Source organism: Balaenoptera ricei, chromosome 20 (genome assembly GCF_028023285.1).
Source record: "Balaenoptera ricei isolate mBalRic1 chromosome 20, mBalRic1.hap2, whole genome shotgun sequence".
Classification (NCBI taxonomy): domain Eukaryota; kingdom Metazoa; phylum Chordata; class Mammalia; order Artiodactyla; family Balaenopteridae; genus Balaenoptera; species Balaenoptera ricei.
In genome coordinates this window covers 59,519,814-59,539,205 of record NC_082658.1, presented here as the reverse complement: position 1 = coordinate 59,539,205, position 19,392 = coordinate 59,519,814, and the positions used below count along the sequence as shown (strand labels likewise).

The window sequence follows — 19,392 nt, the reverse complement described above, 5'->3', positions numbered from 1 at the left end:
AGGAAGGAGTGCGCCTCCTGGCCGTGACCGCGGGTCAGCGTGATGAGAGATGTGATCTGATTCGTCCCTTTTAGGAATGATTCTTACCTTAAAGGAAACCGGGGTTCCAAAGTGTGTGCTGTCTGGACCTCCACAACTGGTGAGTCTCTCCTGACTCAGCTGTCAAAGCTAAGTCCTCCATTTCAGTGTGAGTAACAAGGGTTTCCAATTTTACAAATCAGCCTTCTGTCCTCCAGAGTTAATTGACAGTGGCATAAACACTTTGCCTTTCGAGTTAAAGACACCTGAGTCCATAAACCTTATTAACTCTATGACCTTGATTGAGTTATCTTCCCTTCTGCAGCCTCAGTGTCTTCACCTGTGAAATGGTTTGCAGTTGTTAAGAATTAAACGAGGTAACACGCAAAACACTCACTCTATCAGGTGTTTCACACCATGTGGACACAACAGATGTCAGCTTTTATCCTTATTTATTAAATTTCGGACATCTTCGTCCTCCCTTCCCAGCCAGCTTAGGACACTGTCGAGAGGTTGTGTACACATTGTTAGCATAAGGGTTCACTTCCCAGGTGCTAGGGTAAAAGGCCAGCCCTGTAAAGTCTGTCCCCAGAGTAATGCTGCATGGCCATCCCTCTGTCTTCTTCTCGTTGGTCTGTCCCTACACCTTCTACTGCCATTGCTTCCCATGTCCAATCCTGCCCCACTGTGACCGTCCAGCACCGCGGCCAGAGGGACCCCTCCCAAGCGGAACTGCAGGCGGGTCACTTCATCCTAAAACCCTTCAAGGGTCTTTGTTGTAACACCGTCCAAATGCCTTCACGTGGCCCACAGGTCCTGTCGGCCCAGGCCCTCGCCTGCCCCGGCATCTGTGCCCTGGTCACCAGGCGGGGCTGCAGGCCGGCTTTTAGCTCTTCCCGGAAGCCCCTTCCTGTCTCGGGCCTTCGTCCACACACCAGTTCCCCTCTTGCCCCGCCTGTGTCCTTCCTTCAGGGCTCATCTCAAAGGGTGTTTGCTCAGGAGCCACCCCTGACTCTCCAGATGGGTCGGATCCCAGCTCCCTGCGTTTTTCACATCTGCAGGTCCCTCAGCACCACGGCTGCTGGTTGTCATTTGTATTGTTTTTGTCTCCTTCCCTGGATTCTAAGTTCCGTGATGGCAGGGACCCCATCTTTTCACTGCTGACCCCTTGGCATCTAACATATGGTGGACACTCAGTAAATATTTGTATGAAGGAAGTTCAAAATGCTCTCTGAACTGAGTTTTATGTCGGTACCTTTGATGCCTCTCGTGTACTTGAACGTGTTGCTGTGTCCTCCATCTGTGCAGCCATAACTGCTCACCTCCTTATTTTTCTTTCTTAGGAAAAGTACCTGGACGCTATCAAAATATTTTCTGGTCCACTGAAAGGAATAGACCTGGGTATGTCCTTGATGATGACTCATTGCCATTTCTGTCTCACGTGTCCCCGTCTCTCAAATCAGAATCCATAAAAGCTGACGAAATTAAACCTTAAAATCAAGTGCTTCATCCACGCGAGATGAATTTTTAAAATGTCGCTTGCTGCACTGTCTATGCCCTCACCTCCCGCTCCTCCCCAAACACGGGCAGGGGAGGCAGGAGTGAGTTAAAAGCTGCTGCGTGCTACATGTGTGCTGGGGGGGGGGGGTGTCTCTCTTGGGGCCCCGAGGCTCTGCCCTGGCCCTACAGGTGGTTCTCGTCATCGAATGGCCTTGGATCCCTTGTAGGGAGAAGGGCTGTGAGCGGCTCTGGCTGGGCTGGGAGGCGCGTGGCCGCTTGATGGGGGGAGGCCTGGCCGATGTGCCGGCAGAGCCCAGTGCACCTCTGGCTTGTTCTTCTGTAGAAACACTAGTATTTTATTTCAGAACGTGTCCCGGGTCTCCAAGTTGAGAGGATCGGCTCTGGCCTCGCAGTGCTGAGCGTTTGCCTGTGTCTCTCACGTTTAAGTCTCGGCTTCGTGTTTATTTTAGCGGGTTATCGCCTATGATCGTCGTGTGTCTTCTCCTGTGGCTGACCTAAATATTAGTGGCTGATGAAAATATGTTTTCGCCGTTTCCCTAAACACTTTCGTTTCCTCAGAAATTCTGGCTTTAGCGCAGACTCGCGCCAGAATTCCAGAGCAGGCTGGTTGCTCATGGGCAGCGATGTGGACTTGACGTTCACGCCTCATTTGCTGCTGCAGTCACTGTCCTGTGGCCTTTTCCCCGCAGCCGTGCGACCCCACTCCGCGCCGGAATACCAGGACGAGACCATGACGGTCTTCCAGATCCCCATCCACAGTGAGTGTGAAGCTGCGACTCCCAGGAGTGGGAGGACGGGGGTCCGGGGTCAGGAAGGCAGGTGGCAACAGAAACTGCCTGATCGCGGGCCTGTGTACCCAGTTTTGTGTTCTGAGCACAATTAGGAAGTTTAGCCAAGGAGTTCCTGCCCTTAAGGAGCTTATGACCTTGAGGACAGACGCGTTTACCTCGCATGTAACGATCGTGATTGCACTTTGGGGTGTCAGGTAATCAGGCTCTGCCCTCAGATCTGCCCATTTATTGCCAGGGGTCATTGCCACAGGTGTGGGTGCCCTCCTGGGACACAAGGACTTGGAGAGGTGGGCACAGACGAGCCTTGTTCATAAACGGCAGCGGCAGCCCGGCGGGAGTGCGGTTGGGGGTCAGAAGGCCTCGAGGACCTCCTCAGGTCCCGGGGCCCGAGGAGTGGTCCTGACTTGGAGACAGGCAGTCTGCACGCGAGTCACTGCCGCGTCCGCACCGCCCTGGCGTCCGCTTAACGCCCTGTGTCGGGTCTCCCGACTGTGAGCGACATGCAGGGCCGGCTCCTCGCCCGTTACCTGGTCTGAGCTTGCCGCGTGCAGACGGGGCGCAGACGAGCCCCCACCCCTGGCCGGAGGAGCCCGGGACCCGCCGGGAGACGGGCCTGCGCCGGCCCGGCCTGGCTCACTCTCCTCGCGTGCCCTCCCCCGGCCGCGCCCCCAGCCTGGTGTGTCCCTGGCCGCTTCCCCGCTCCAGCACGTGGCCCCGCACCCTCCACACGTGCGAGTGATCAGTGCTGAGCCCGCCCGGCGAGGCCTGAAGACCGGGCAGCTCAGAGGGCCGGGCGGGGCGGGGGTCGCTGAGACCAGCAGCCGTGTGCCCGCCTCTTAGGGCAGGGATTTCTCCCGTTCGCCACACCGCGGCCTGCGGGATCTTAGTTCCCCGACCAGGAATCAAACCCGGGGCCCCTGCAGTGAAAGCGTGGAGCCCTAACCGCTGGACCGCCGGGGAGGTGTGTTTTTGACCTTGAGACGGAACTGACTGCCCGGTTATGCCGCTCCTCGTGGGATGGGGAACCTTGGGCCAAGGCCTGTACGGAGCGCGACGGCGGCGGATAAGCCAGCGGAGTGCGCGGTGCTTTCTGCTTGGCACGCACCCTTGAGTCCCCGCCGCAGTCAGGCCGGGACCCGGGCAGAAACCTCAAGATGAGGAGGATGGGCGTGCGGGCCAGAGCCAGGCGGGGAGGTGGCCAGTAGAGGACAGGCCGGCATAGGGGGCCACCTGGCTGTGAGCCTGCCCTCGGCGTGTGTCACTTGCTTGTTTCCCTTCCCGACCAGGCGAACAGGTGAACGGGGAGCACCAGCCAGCGCAGAGTCCAGGGAGGCTGAGTCCAGAGCCGTCTCCAGACGCGGGACCAGCGGAAGGGGAGCAGCACCTGGCGGCCGGTAATGGTGCTTGGACGGCGGCGCGCTGGGGGGGCTGCTGGCGCTGCTGGGGCTGGTGCGGGCGGGAGTCTGTCTGAATCCGCTGGCTCCTTTGTCATAAGGAAGTTCTGGGTGCAAAACAGACGCTTTTTCTTATCGCGTTAGGATTCAGCTGTGGGGCAGGTGAGAAGGTTGTCTTTAAAAGCGGCCACACGAAGCTGTAGGGGCCAGTCCGCAGCCCTGGGGAGCCCCAGGCTTTGGGTTCAGTTTAACCAGAGGAAGAGCAGGACCTGGCAAAGGATTGATTAGGAGGCTTTGTGTTTCTCTCTTTTTTTTTGGTATAAAGTTACATTGTTTATTTCATCATACAGTATAGATCATTAAGTCTTTACAATTCATTACAGTCTTTGGATTTTTTTTTTTGAATTCCCATTTCACTTGTAGTAAGTCAGTATCATCCCCAAATCAAAATCACTTCCTTATATGTGCACCCATCATATGTGCAGAACCCCACACACACAGAAGGTGTTTCAGCACAGCGTCGGCACTGCAGAGAAGGCACGATGAACTTTTTGTCCCTCGTTAAGGCAGCAGTAACGCAAGTTAATTTTTCCTGAGTGCAGAACCTAACAGCTAAGCAGACAGAACAGTCACGTCAACGAGCGGATTTGCACCTTTTCTTCCAGAATGACAGCCTACTGGGAAACTGGATTAAGATTCCAGGATGAGACGTATCACAGGAATTGGGCTGCTTGAGGGTGCTGTTGTCCAGGGATGGGCAGGGTTGATAAGTTCCTGTCTCTGCCCCGAGGCCGTGTCTGTCTGAGGACCGACAAGGGGCTGGCCCTCCCTGCTGTCCTTCTTGGGTGGCTCGGGTGAGGGCTGACACCCACGTCGTTTCTGCAGGCCTTGTAGCTTTTGTGTTATTTCCCATATTCTTAACTTGTTTGTAAAGCATGCTACAACTTATTTTTCCCTCTCATCTCCACTTCTAGGTAAAATGTGTCATTTTTTTTAAACATTTCACTTGCCATTTTCTGGTTGGCATTTTGCATTTTTGTTTACTCAGATCTCAACACGAGTAGGAAAAAGAAAAGATGTGCTTGAGAAAAAATACCAGTGTTTCTTTGACCTTTGTATCCGAACAGTTCCATCCATTTAAGTTTGTGTGAAGTCAGATTAGGTATCCGACGATCACCGATTTGTGGCACCTGGAGACATTGCCATTTACCTCGTGGGGTCGGATTTGTTTCTCCTTAGGTGCTGGCCAGAAAACGCACGGCAGGGACCCCTCCTTGGTCGTAGCTTTTGTCTGTAAGGTAAGCACCTTGCTGGATGCTCTACATGAACATGTGTCTGGTGACCTAAGGGTTTCCAGTAATTTGAAGGTAGCAGCTCCTACCGTCACCTGTGTTCAGAGGAAACAGTTGCCCTGGTTCCCAGTAAACCACCTATGCTTGTATGTACTTCCAGATTCTCTTCCAGCCAGAGTCAGTCGACAGAGACATGTTTCATATTTGGCTGTGAGCCTCCCTCTTGAACTTCAGAAATAGTTGATAAGTTTCTGAAGTTAAAGACTACTTTTTTTTTTTTTTAGGAATTTCTTTTTGTTTGAAGTATAGTTGATTTACAGTGTTGTGTTAATTACTGCTGTACAGCCAAGTGACTCAGTTATACACATATATACAGTCTTTTTTATATTCTTTTCCATTATGGTTTATCACAGGATATCGAAGACAGTTCCCTGTGCTACGCAGTAGGACCTGGTTGTTTATCCATCCTATATATGATAGTTTGCATCTGCTAACCCCAAACTCCCAATCCATCCCTCCCCCGCCCCCTGCCAACCACAAATCTGTTCTCTGTGTCTGTGAGTCTGTTTCATAGATGAGTTCATTTGTGTCATATTTTAGATTCCACATATTAGTGATAGCATATGGTATTTGTCTTTCTCTTTCTGACTTCACTTAGTATGATCATCTCTAGTTGGCATCCAAGTTACTGCAAATGGCATTATTTCATTCTTTTTTATGGCTGAGGAGTATTCCATTGTATCTATGTACCACATCTTTATTCATTCATCTGTTAATGGACATTTAGGTGGTTTCTATGTCTTGGCTGTTGTGAATAGTGCTATGATCATAGGGGTGCATGTATCTTTTTGAATTAGACTTTTGTCTGGATATACGCCCAGGAGTGGGATTGCTGGATTGTATGGTAATTCTATTTTTGGTTTTCTCAGGAACCTCCATACTGTTTTCCATAGTGGCTACACCAATTTACATTCCCACCAACAGTGTAGGAGGATCCCCTTTTCTCCACACCCTCTCCAGCAATTATTTGTAGACTTTTGAATGACGGCCATTCTGACTGGTGTGAGGTGGTAACTCATTGTAGTTTTTTTTTTTTTTTTTTTAATTTTTTTAATTTATTATTTATTTATTATTTTTGTTTTTGGCTGCGTTGGGTCTTCGTTTCTGTGCGAGGGCTTTCTCCAGCTGCGGCGAGTGGGGGCCACTCCTCATCGCGGCGCGCGGGCCTCTCACTATCGCGGCCTCTGTCGTTGCGGAGCACAGGCTCCAGACGCTCAGGCTCAGTAGTTGTGGCTCACGGGCCCAGCCGCTCCGCGGCATGCGGGATCTTCCCAGACCAGGGCCCGAACCCGTGTCCCCTGCCCTGGCAGGCAGACTCTCAACCACCGCGCCACCAGGGAAGCCCCCTCATTGTAGTTTTGATTTGCATTTCTCTAATAATTAGCAATGTTGAGCATCTTTTCATGTGCCTATTGGCCATCTGTATGTCTTCTTTGGAGAAATATCTCTTTAGGTCTTCTGCCCATTTTTGGATTGGGTTGTTTGTTTTTTTTTTGGTGTTGAGTTGTATGAGCTGTTTGTATATTTTGGAAATTAGCCCTCGTTAGTTGCATTGTTTGCAAATATTTTCTTCCATTCTACAGGTAGTCATTTCATTTTGTTTATGGTTTCCTTTGCTGTGCACAAGCTTGTAAGTTTGATTAAGTCCCATTTGTTTGTTTTTATTTCTGTTGCCTTGGGAGACTGACCAAGAAAACATTGGTAGGGTTTATGTCAGAGAATGTTTTGACTATGTTCTCTTCTATGAGTTTTATGGTGTCATGTCTTATGTTTAAGTCTTTAAGACATTTTGAGTTTACTTTTGTGTATGGTGAGAAGGTGTGTTCTAACTTCATTGATTTACATGTGGCTGTCCAACTTTCCCAACACCACTTGGTGAAGAGACTGTTTCCCATTGTATATTCTTGCCTCCTTTGTTGAAGATTAATTGGTGGTATGTGTGTGGGTTTATTTCTGGGCTCTCTGGTTCCATTGATCCATATGTCTGTTTTTGTGGCAGTACCATGCTGTTTTGCTTACTGTAGCTTTGTAGTATTGTCTGAAGTCTGGGGGCAGGTTATGTTTCCTGCTTTGTTCTTTTTCTTCAGGATGGCTTTGACAATTCTGGGTCTTTTGTGGTTCCATATGAATTTTAGGATTGTTCTACTTCTTTGAAAAATGTCATGGGTAATTTGATAGGGATCACATTAAATCTGTAGATTGCTTTGGGTAGTATGGCCATTTTAACAATATTAATTTGTCCTATTCAAGAGAATGGGATATCTTTCCATTTCTTTAAATCATCTTCAATTTCCTTTATTAATGTTTTATAGTTCTCAGCATCTGTCTTTCACCTCCTTGGCAAGGTTTATTCCTAAGTATTTTATTTTTTGGGTTGTGATTTTAAAAGGTATTATTTTTTTACATTCCCTTTCTGATATATCATTGTTGATGTAAAGAAATGCAACTGATTTCTGTATGTTAATCTTGTATCCTGCTACCTTGCTGAATTGGTTTATCAGTTCTGGTAGTTTCTGTGTGTAGTCTTTAGGGTTTTCAATATATAGTATCATATCATTTGCAAATAATGACAGTTTTGCCTCTTCCCTTCCAATTTGGATACCTTTAATTTCTTTTTCTTCTCTGATTACTGTGGCTAGGACTTCCAATACTATGTTGAATAGAAGAGGTGAGAGTGGAACATCCTTGTTCCAGATTTTAGCAGGAAGGCTTTCAGCTTTTCACCATTGAGTATTATGTTGGCTGTGGGTTTGTCATAAATAGCTTTTATTACCTTGAGATATGGTCCTTCTATACGCACTTTGATAAGAGTTTTTATCATGAATGGATGTTGAATTTTGTCGAATGCTTTTTCTGCATCTGTTGAGATGATCATGTGGTTTTTGTCTTTTGTTGACATGGTGTATCACATTGATTTGAGTATGTTGAACCATCCTTGTGAACTTGGGATGAATCCCACTTGGTCGTGGTGTGTGATCTTTTTTGTGTATCATTGGGTTCAGCTAATATTTTGTTGAATTTTTGCATCTATATTCATCAAAGACGTTGGCCTGTAATTTTCTTTTTTGGTGTTGTCTTTGTCTGGTTTTGGTATCAGGATGATGATGGCTTCATAGAATGTCTTTGGGAGTGTTCCCTCTTCTTCAATTTTTGGAAGAGTTTGAGAAGGATTAAAGGACTATTTTTTCACAAAAAGCTTTGTTTCCCTTCAAATGAATCAGGCCTTTATTGAGACTCCTTTACCTCTTTTAGTTTACATCATCTTACTGTAGTTGTTATACTGCAGGCGTTGGACTAGTTTTTTTTTTATTGGAGTATAGTTGCTTTACAATATTGTGTTTCTACTGTACAGCAAAGTGAATCAGCTATACATATACATATATCCCCTATTTTTTTGGATTTCCTTCTGATTTATGTCACCACAGAACTGAGTAGAGTTCCCTGAGCTATACAATAGGTTCTCATTAGTTATCTATTTTATACATAGTATCAATAGTGTATACATGTCAATCTCAATCTCCCAATTCATCCCCCCCCCCGGCCCCCCCCCAGCTTGGTAGCCATACATTTCTTCTCTACATCTGTGTGTCTATTTCTGCTTTGTAAATAAGATGGTCTACACCAGTTTTTTCAGATTCCACATGTATGCTTTAATATATGATATTTGTTTTTCTCTTTCTGACTTACTTCACTCTGTTTGACAGTTTTCTAGATCCATCCATATCTCTACAGATGACCCAATTTTGTTCCTTTTTATGGCTGAGTAATAGTCCATTGTATATATGTACCACATCTTCTTTATCCATTCATCTGTTGATGGACACTTAGGTTGCTTCCATGTCCTGGCTATTGTAAATAGAGCTGCAGTGAACATTGTGGTGCATGTCTCTTTTTGAATTATGGTTTTCTCAGGGTATATGCCCAGTAGTGGGATTGCTGGGTCATATGGTAGTTATATTTTTAGTCTTTTAAGGAACCTCCATACTGTTCTCCATAGTGGCTGTATCAATTTACATTCCCACCAACAGTGCAGGAGGGTTCCCTTTTCTCCACACCCTCTCCAGCCTTCATCGTTTGTCGACTGTTTGACAGTGGCCATTCTGACCAGTGTAAGGTGATAACCTCGTTGTTTTGGTTTGCATTTCTCTAATATTTTGCGATGTTGGACATCTTTTCATGTGGTTTTTTTGTAAACGGGGTAAGTAAAACTCACCTTTTGAAATTGGCTTCTCAAGTGTCTGCCCTCTTCTGAATTCTTTTGCGATGCCCTACCTGGGGCATTTCTGGAGGGCAGATGTCTTTCCTTGACAGCCCCACAGGCCTTGTGAGTATTCAGTGCCCATCAGCACGGGTTTCAAAGTTGTTGTTACGGAAAAGAGCCACAAGGCGGCAGCACTTCTCCATGCCCCACTCTTGTTTTTTTTTTTTCTTTTAATTTAATTTTTATTTTATATTGGAGCAGAGTTGATTTCCAAGGTTGTGTTTGTTTTAGGCATACAGGAACTTGATTCAGTTATACATTGACGTATATGTATTCTTTCTCGGTTTCTTTTCCCAATATAAGTTCTTACAGTGTGTTCAGTAGCGTTCCCTGTGCTATTCAGTAGGTCCTTTTTGAATATCGACTGAATATAACCAACCTCCTAAATTATCCCTCCCCCATCTTTCCTTTTCGATAACTGTAAGTTTGTTTTCTTAGTCTGTGAGTCTGTTTCTCTTTTGTAAATTAGTTGGATTGTATGAATGTATAGATTCCACCTGTAATTGATATCTTATATTTGTCTTTCTCTCTCTGACTTACTTCACTGAATATGATAATCTCTCGGTCCATCTGTGTTGCTGGAAATGGCATTAGTTCGTTCTTTTTTTATGGGCGAGTAGTATTCCAGTGCATATATGTACCACATATGCTTCATTTATCTGTCGTTGGTCGATTCGGGTACTTCTGTGTCTTGGCTATTGTAAATAGTGCTGCCCTGAAAATAGGGGTGCTCATGTCCTTTCGAATTAGGATTTTCTCCGGATCTAAGCCCAGGACTGGGATTGCTGGATCATATGCTAATTCTACACTTAGTTTTTTAAGGAACCTCTATACTGTTCTCCATAGCGGCTGTACCAATTTACATCCCCACCAGCAGTGTAGGAGGGTTCTCTTTTCCCCATGCCCTCTCCAGCATTTATTCTTTGTAGACTTTTTTTGACGATGACACCATTCTGACTGGTGTGAGGTGATACCTCATTGTAATTTTGATTTGCATTTCTTTAATACTGAGCGATGTTGAGTATCTTTCCATGTGCTTTTTTTTTTTTTTTTTTAATACAGTGTGTGCATAATTTACCTCTTGAAATTGGCCTGTTGAAAGTCAGCCCTGTTTTGAATTCTTTTCCGTTGATTTACCCCAGGGCACTTCTTGAGGGCAGGTGTCATTCACAGCCCCGCAGGCCTTGGGAAGATCAAGTGCCCCTCAGCACTGGTTTTAAAGTTGTTGTTACGGGAAACGGCCACAAGGCGGCAGCATTTCTCTGTGACCGGCTCTGGTTGACCGGCTCTGGTTCCCTGGCAACCAGAGCCTGAGGCAAAGTGCTGTTCCCGGGTTGCCAGTTAGAGGGGAATGGGCCAGAAGAAACGCCCCAGGCTTGTGTCTCGTGAATTCTTCCCCTCACCCCTTACGGCCCTTCCCGCCTTCAGCCAGTCCCCACTCCGGCGTCACCACTCTGCCGAGGGTGCTGTCTTCTGTAGGTGGGGGGGTGACCCTAAGGAGTTGTGGAGCCCAGGGGACTCTCGGAGCTCTTCCAGCCCACGGGCTCCATCATCCTTTGGGCACACCTGCTTGGTTTTGCTGTAGGAGGGCCCGCCTGGGTCTGGAGAGGGTGGGCACGTGCCCAGGGCACCAGGCAGGCCAGGTCCCAGGCGGGGCTCATTTGCTGGCATGTCCTCCCTGGCTCCCTTAGCCCTTGACAGTCCAGCCTTGGGCCCCAAGCCTGCTCGGGCTCCAGGGATGTGACACCAGCTCAGGGCACGGAGGCCTGAGGGGAACAGATTTGGCATTTCTTTTTTTTCTATTTTAAATCTTATTTTTTATTGGCGCGTAGGTGATTTACAGCGTTGCGGGTTTTGTTACCGCTGCTGTTTTTTCCTCCGTGTACAGGAACTTGATTTCCTTATACGTAGACCTATGTGTGTGCTTTTTCGGGTTCTCTTCCCATGTCGGTTATTCCAGAGTGTTGAGTAGGGTTCCTTGTGCTGTAGCCTGGGTCCTTGTTGATTATTTTATAAATAGTAGTGTGTATATGTTAACCTCAACCTGCTTATGTCTCCCTGCCCACCACCTTTCCCTTTTGGTAACCACAGGTTTCTCTTCTAAGTCCGTGAGGCTGTGTCTGTTTTGTAAAGTTCATGTGTATCCACTTTTAGATTCCACCCGAGAGTGGTGTCTTATTATACTTGTCTTTCCCTGTCTCACTACCTTCACTTAGTACGATCACCTCTACCTCCTTCCCTGTGGCTGGAAATGGCATTATTTCATTTTTTTTCTTTTTAATGGCTGAGTAATACTCCATTGTGTCTATGGACCCCATGTTTGTTTGTTTGTTTGTTTTAAATTACAGCAGAAATATTTCTGAGGATTTGGGGATTGCTTTTTTTTAAATTAATTTTTATTGGAGTATGTTTGCTTCCCAATGTGTGTTAGCCTCCAGTGCACAACGAAGTGAATCAGCCATACACGTACAGATATCCCCTCCTTTTTGGACTTCCCTCCCATTTAGGTTACCACAGTGCATTAGGTAGAGTTCCCTGTGCTATATGGTATGTTCCCATCAGGTGTCTATTTTATAAATAGTATCAATAATGTGTATATGTCAATCCCAGTCTCCCAGTTCCTCCCACCCCACCCGCTTCCCCCTTGGTAGCCATACATTTGTTCTCTACGTCTGTGTCTCTATTTCTGCTTTGCAAATAAGATAACCTATACCTTTTTTCTAGATTCCACATACATGCGTTATTATACGACATTTGCTTTTCTCTTTCTGCCTTATTTCACTGTGTATGACACTCTGTAGGTCCATCCACGTCCCTACAAATTACCCAATTTCGTTCCTTTTTATGGCTGAGTAACATTCCATTGTATATATGTACCGCATCTTCTTTATCCATTCCTCTGTTGATGGACATTTAGGTTGCTTCCATGTCTTGGCTATTGTAAATAGAGCTGCTATGAGCATTGGGGTGCATGTATTTTTTTGAATTATGGTTTTCTCTGGGTATATGCCCAGTAATGGGTAGTTCTATCTTTAGTTTTTTAAGGAAACTCTATGCTGTTTTCCATAGTGGCTGAATCAGTTTGCATTCCCACCAATAGTATATTGAAGGTTCCCTTTTCTCCACACCCTCTCCAGCATTTATTGTTTGTAGGTTTTTTGATTATGGCCATTCTGACCAGTGTGAGGTGATACCTCATTGTAGTTTTGATTTGCATTATTCTGATAATTAGTGATGTTGAGCATCTTTTGATGTGCTCGTTGGCCATCTGTGTCTTCTTTGGAGAAATGTCTATTTAGGTCTTCCCATTTTTTGATTGGGTTGTTTGTTTTTTTGATATTGAGCTGTTTGAGCTGCTTGTATATTTTGGAGATTAATCCTTTGTCAGTTACTCTGTTTGCAAATATTTTGTCCCATTCTGAGGGTTGTCCCTTCGTCTTGTTTATGGTTTCCTTTGCTGTGCAAAAGCTTTTAAGTTTAATTAGGTTCCATTTGTTTATTTTTGTTTTAATTTTTATTACTCTAGGAGATGGGTCAAAAAAGATGTTGTTGTGATTTATGTCAAAGAGCATTATGTCTGCGTTTTCCTCTAAGAGTTTTATAGTGTCTGGCCTTACATTTAGGTCTTTAATCCATTTTGAGTTTATTTTTGTGTATGATGTTAGGGAGTGTTCCAGTTTCATTCTTTTATATGTAGCTGTCCAGTTTTCCCAGCACCACTTATTGAAGAGGCTGTCTTTTCTCCATTGTATATATATTTTTTTAATTAAAAAAAATTTATTTATTTAATTTATTTTTGGCTGCGTTGGGTCTTCATTCCTGCGCACGGGCTTTCTCTAGTTGTGACGAGTGGCGGCTACTCTTTGTTGCGGTGCGTGGGCTTCTCATTGCGGTGGCTTCTCTTGTTGCAGAGCACAGGCTCTAGGCACGCAGGCTTCAGTAGTTGTGGCTCGCAGGCTCTATAGCGCAGCTCAGTAGTTGTGGCGCACGGGCTTAGTTGCTCCGCGGCATGTGGGTTCTTCCCGGATCAGGGCTCAAACCTGTGTCCCCTGCATTGCCAGGCGGATTCTTAACCACTGCACCACCAGGGAAGTCCTCTCCATTGTATGTTTTTGCCTGATTTGTCATAGATTAGGTGACCATAGCTGCGTGGGTTTATCTCTGGGCTTTCTATCCTATTCCATTGATATATATGTTTTTGTGCCAGTACCACATTTTCTTGATTACTGTAGCTTTGTAGTATAGTCTGAAGTCAGGGAGGCTGATTCCTGCAGTTCTGTTTTTCTTTCTCAAGATTGCTTTGGCTATTCAGGGTCCTCTGTGTTTCCATACAAATTGTAAAATTTTTTGTTCTAGTTCTGTGAAAAATGCCATTGGTAGTTTGATAGGGATTGCATTGAATCTGTAGATCGCTTTGGGTAGTATAGTCATTTTCACAATATTGATTCTTCCAATCCAAGCACATGGTATATCTCTATATGTGTTTGTGTCATCTTTGATTTTTTTCATCAGTATCTTAAAGTTTTCTGCATACAGGTCTTTTGCCTCCTTAGGTAGGTTTATTCCTAGGTATTTTATTCTTTTTGTTGCAGTGGTAAGTGGGATTGTTTCCTTAATTTCTCTTTCTGGTCTTTTGTTGTTAGTGTATAGGATTGCAAGAGATTTCTGTGTATTAATTTGTATCCTGCAACTTTACTAAATTCATTGATTGGCTTTAGTAGTTTGCTGGTGGCATCTTTAGGATTTTCTATGTATAGTATCATGTCACCTGCAAACAGTGACAGTTTTACTTCTTCTTTGCCAATTTGGATTCCTTTTATTTCTTTTTCTTCTCTGAATGCTGTGGCTAGGACTTCCAAAGTTATGTTGAATAATGACGAGAGTGGGCACCCTTGTGTTTTTCCTGATTTTAGAGGAAATCGTTTCAGTGTTTTCACCATTGAGAATAATGTTTTCTGTGGGTTTGTCACATATGGCCTTTATTATGTTGAGGTAGTTTCCCTCTATGCCCACCTTTTGGAGAGTTTTTATTCTACATGGGTGTTGAACTTTGTTGAAAGCTTTTTCTGCATCTATTGAGATGATCATATGTTTTTTTTTCTTCAGTTTGTTAATATGGTATATCACATTGATTGATTTTCATATATTGAAGAATCCTTGCATCCCTGGGATAAATCCCACTTGATCGTGGTGTATGATCTTTTTTGTGTGTTGTTGGATTCAATTTGCTAATATTTTGTTGAGAATTTTTGCATCTATATTCATCAAAGTTACTGGCCTGTAATTTTCTTTCTTTGTGACATCTTTGTCTGGTTTTGGTATCAGGGTGATGGTGGCCTCATAGAATGAGTTTGGGGGTGTTCCCTCATCTTCGATTTTTTGGAAGAGTTTGAGAAGGATCAAAAGACTACTTTTTCACAAAAAGCTTCATTTCCCTTCAAATGAATCAGGCCTTTATTAAGGCTCCTTCAACTCTGTTTTAGTTTGTATCATCTTACTGTAGTCATTGAGCTGCTGACATTGGACTAATTTTTTTTTCTCTCTCATTTTATTACAACAAAGTTTAACAGTCCAGAAAAGACACATGACCTTGGTGGGTCGACACTGGACTAATTTTTATTTATTTATTTATTTATGGCTGTGTTGGGTCTTCGTTTCTGTGCGAGGGCTTTCTCTAGTTGCGGCAAGTGGGGGCCACTCTTCATCGCGGTGCGCGGGCCTCTCACTATCGCGGCCTCTCTTGTTGCGGAGCACAGGCTCGAGACGCGCAGGCTCAGCAATTGTGGCTCACGGGCCTAGTCGCTCTGTGGCATGTGGGATCTTCCCAGACCAGGGCTCGAACCCGTGTCCCTTGCATTGGCAGGCGGATTCTCAACCACTGTGCCACCAGGGAAGCACCTGGACTAATTTTAATGTTGGCTAGCATTCACAAAGGCCTAGATTGGTAAACTGAAGTTGGTCAAATTCTATGAAAATGTTATTACAATCACGTGTTTTTCAGATCTAATTGCCTACTTTCAATAGGACTTCGCATTAAAATTTTATTATACTAGAACCTGCAGCAAACAGTTGTCTAATCTCTGGTAAGACTACATTGCTTTTTCGTGAGCTTTGATTTTTTTTTTTTTTAAAGCAATATATTTGATTTAAAGTCAACTTGGTAAAGTTGATTTTAAAATATATTTGTAATTTTCATCCATTTGTAAAAATTTTTAACACCAGCAAGTGAACAGTTATGAAAGGTTAGTAGTAATATTAGTTGTTAGTTGTAAGATCATTGCCAGTATAACTTCCATCAACTTACTTAGATAGTAAAAAGTAATATCTATATCTATAAAAATAGTTTATATCTATTTTACTTAGATATAAAAAGTACTTAACTTTTATAAAAGTTAAGTACTGTTGCCCGTAGGCTTGTTACTTCTGTGTGTCTGTATTTTTAGGCAGCAGAATAATTTTTCAGAGCAGTTTACATGGTAATCTTTTGAGTGGCCCTGCATCAATCCTTCCTGAACAGATTACGTCGACCATGGTGTGTTCTGTGTGATCAGGGAGCTGTTTGGGGGCAGCTGTCCTGGGAGCCGAGGCACCGACACCAAGTCGCCGCAGGCTGTGTCCTGGCCTCTGGCTCCTCCCATCTGTTGCTGCTCCTCCCACTGTGTCATCCTGCAGCCCCTTTTCCCTTTCCTGGAAATTTGCTGCTTCCCGGCTAAGGGTTCAGAAGGTGGTAAAGCAAAGCTAGTTCAAGTTCTGGGAGGTGGGAGAAATGGGCTCTGGGTGTGAGGGTCTGAGAAGCTCTTGTCTGATAGGAGCCTGGGCTTCAGGCAGCCGTCTGCTGCCCTGGGGCCTGTGAGCTGGTGTTGGGTTTTCAGACGGGAACAACTTTCTCCACGGGTTGAATTGAGCTTGTAGTGGAGGCACAGGTTTTACCGGCCTTAGGCCTGACATTCCTGTTAAACATTAGAAACATTTTGCTTCCATCCAGTTTCATCTGGGTCTGTGGTCACCACAGAGCCTGTTAATGTCGTTATCTGAAGGTGTCATCTAAGTTCTGTCATCTTTGTATTATGTGCTCACATTAAGCTGTCATCACTCCTCTAGGATAACGTTTTCCAAGATAGAAAATCTTAGAATCCTAATAAGGCTTTCGGCTCCAAACTGGAGACTTGGCCCTAAGAGTAGTTTCCTAAATTCAGGAAGTTAAAAGGAAATGCAAATAGCTTCTGAAGATCTAAGGAAGAAAATGAAATTCAAATATAAGTCAACCCTGAAAGACTTATTAACATTTTATGCCATTTCTGACTTTTTCCTGTTATTAGGTAGGAAATATGTGGATTTCTAAAACGTTGGGACATGAGTTTTTAAGTACAGAATGATTATGAGGTTTTGTGTTAGGATTATTGATTTCCCTTTTAACATAATATAAGAGAATACTGGGAACTTTTTATTGTAACTTCGTATAAAAGCAACAGCACAGTTTTGCCAAATACATGAAAAGTAGAGGAGAAAAACCATCCACACGCTCTACCCTGTCCTTGTCACTGGAATGCCATGTCACTTGGTGGTTACGCGATCATTTCTGCTAGAACGTGTTCCGGTGACACTCCTTTGGCTGTTACTTGACCCGCGCAGGATAATAAAAGCAACAGTGTTTTCTCCTCCAGGTACTTGGAGGACACGTCTTATTTGATATGGAAATGGATTGCATTTTATTAGATGTGTAAGGAGTTAATGGGAAATAAAACACCTTGGTTTTAAATCATTCAGCTTTTAGTGCTAAACTCAACTGATTTCAAAACGAATGACGAAAACCAAGCTTCTTCATCAGTCACGGGAATTACATGGAGATCTCTTCCTTACAGCTCCACATGAAGAAGGGAAACTTCTTAGTACTCAAAGCGAAGGAGCTGGGCCTCCCAGTGTGAGTGGCGGGGACAGCTGGGGGGCCTCGCCGGGCGCGCTGAGCTCCCAGGGCCCCGCCCTCACCGAGGCCTCGCCTCTCGTTTCAGCGGAACAGCTGCCATTGCGCCCATCATTGCTGCTGTCAAGGACGGGAAAAGCATCACATTCGAAGGAAGAGAGGTGAGGTGCCCTGTTGCTGCAGTCTCAGCAGTGACAGGCAGGGACCGGGACGCTGGACCGAGTCACTGCCTGGGTCAGGCCCTGCAGACACCACTTTTGAGGGGACTGAACAGCTTGGATTTCAGCACTTAGCTGAGCGATAAAATAGGGTCTCTTGTCTAGGCTTGTCCTGCACATCAGAGCTGGCCGTGTCGGGCCGTTTCTGGGGTTGTCTCTTTAGGATTTGGGGGTCTCCTTATAGGATGGATGCTTTCCCTTGTACTTGAGCTCAGGGTGGACCCCATAGGGGTGGAATTCGGATGTGTGGCCCAAGGGAATGACGTTGTCACAAGATGTAAGGACGTCAGGACCACACGACCTGAGAGAACCATGCGTGCCACACCGGGCCGTCTGGCCACTTCAGGTGTGAAATGCCCTCTGCCAGCCGGCGGCCGCCTGTCTGCGTGTCAGCGGAGAGGGCGAGAAGAGTGCAGGTGGTGATCTTATGTCGGCGCTTCTCTGGAGGGTGATGCGGTGTTAGCAGGTGACTCGAGGGCCTGCCCTGGGAGCACGTCCTGACCTCAGTGACTTCACAGATTCTGCCTGAAGAGATCTGCACCGCCCCAGACCCCAGGATCGCTTTCGTCGTGGTAGAATGTCCAGACGAAGGATTCATTCAGCCCCTCTGTGAGAATGCCACCTTCAGGAGGTAAGGAGGGGTATCAGGGCAGAGAGGTGAGAGCCGACACGGCTCAGGAAGGCCGGCCTGGCACTGACCAGTCCTGCCCCTGCCGAGGCCTGGGCCACCACGGCTCCGCACAGCGCCTTCCCTGGCTGCCCGGCCCCGGATCCGCGTGTCCTGAGTTTGCACCACGTGACCCAGCAGAGCCCCCTGCTTCCTTCCTCCCAGTTTCCAAGGAAGAGCCGAAGCCCCCGTGGCCCTGGTGGTCCACATGACCCCGGAGCATGTGCTCCTGGACAGCAGATACCAGCAGTGGATGGGGAGGTAGGAGCCCCGGCGCACGCCAGCCGCGGTTCCGCCGCCGCCCCTGCCCCCCGCCTGAGCTCTTCCTGGGGTTCCTGCCCTCCCTGGATTCTGGGGGCATCCCCGCTGTGAAGACCGTCCCCTCTTGCCTGGGGCTGGTTTCCTCAGCTCTGAACAAATCCTGCCTCTGGACCATCCAGTGCGTGTTTGCTAAAGAAGAGTCTTGCAAGGATAAAGCCGCAGCTTCAGTTTACTGAGCGTCCGCGACACGTCAGGCAGCGCGTTAAACACGCTTCATTTCCCTCTCCTGATCTTGCCGACAACCCACATTCAGCGACGGGGAGGACGGGTCCCACTCTCCTGGTTTCGTTGGCCGAGGCCGGTGCCGGGTGGAAGGACTTGCTGGGGTTGGATCCGGGCGCGTGGTGACGCGTGGTGATACCGCCCTCCCCCGCCGGCCCCGGCAGTCCCTCCTCGGCGCCCTGGTCCTCTGCCCCCCGGGGTCTGAGTGCTGATGCCCATCACTGTTTTCCTCTTTCTCCCCCGGTGCTCCCTGTGTTTCCAAGTCCCCAGCACTGTACCTGCTCCTGGTTTTCCTGGTGTCCTTCCCACATGCCCAGGGCCTCTGACTTTGCAGAGACGCCGGGCTCTGAGGAGGAGGAGCAGGGCTGTGTCTGGCCACGTAGGGTGACCTCGGTGGACAGGTCACTCACCCTCTTGAACACTCCCAGCACCCGGCCGCCCCGTCCCCAGTGCCGCCCCGGGGGTGGGAGTGTTCCCAGAAGGATGCCGTGCTGACCGTGTGTCCGTCCGTCTTAGGTTCGGGCCCGACACCCAGCACCTGGTCCTGAACGAGCACTGTGAGTCGGTCCACAACCTCCGCAGCCACAAGATCCAGACGCAGCTCAGCCTCATCCACCCCGGCATCTTCCCCCCGCTCGCCAGCCTCCGCCCTCAGGTAGCGGCCCAGCTTGGCCGGCCCGTTGCCCAGCCCCCAGCCAGCTGCCCC

The 19,392-nt window shown here is 46.7% G+C and overlaps 2 protein-coding genes across 2 annotated transcripts in view; one reads left to right on the top strand and one right to left on the bottom strand.

Moving 5' to 3' along the window:
• The window catches only part of ARHGAP44 (Rho GTPase activating protein 44), a 180,720-nt gene that overhangs the window by 8,967 nt on the left and 152,361 nt on the right, over nucleotides 1–19,392 (bottom strand). The window lies entirely within an intron of this gene.
• Nucleotides 1–19,392, top strand: part of ELAC2 (elaC ribonuclease Z 2) — a 28,345-nt gene that overhangs the window by 1,789 nt on the left and 7,164 nt on the right. Inside the window, exons 4-13 of the mRNA XM_059908744.1 lie at nucleotides 75–139; nucleotides 1,362–1,419; nucleotides 2,229–2,297; nucleotides 3,617–3,724; nucleotides 4,964–5,022; nucleotides 17,200–17,258; nucleotides 17,347–17,419; nucleotides 17,995–18,107; nucleotides 18,309–18,404; nucleotides 19,203–19,341. Of these exons, the coding sequence (XP_059764727.1) occupies nucleotides 75–139; nucleotides 1,362–1,419; nucleotides 2,229–2,297; nucleotides 3,617–3,724; nucleotides 4,964–5,022; nucleotides 17,200–17,258; nucleotides 17,347–17,419; nucleotides 17,995–18,107; nucleotides 18,309–18,404; nucleotides 19,203–19,341 (839 nt within the window). The remainder of the gene's footprint in view (nucleotides 1–74; nucleotides 140–1,361; nucleotides 1,420–2,228; nucleotides 2,298–3,616; nucleotides 3,725–4,963; nucleotides 5,023–17,199; nucleotides 17,259–17,346; nucleotides 17,420–17,994; nucleotides 18,108–18,308; nucleotides 18,405–19,202; nucleotides 19,342–19,392) is intronic.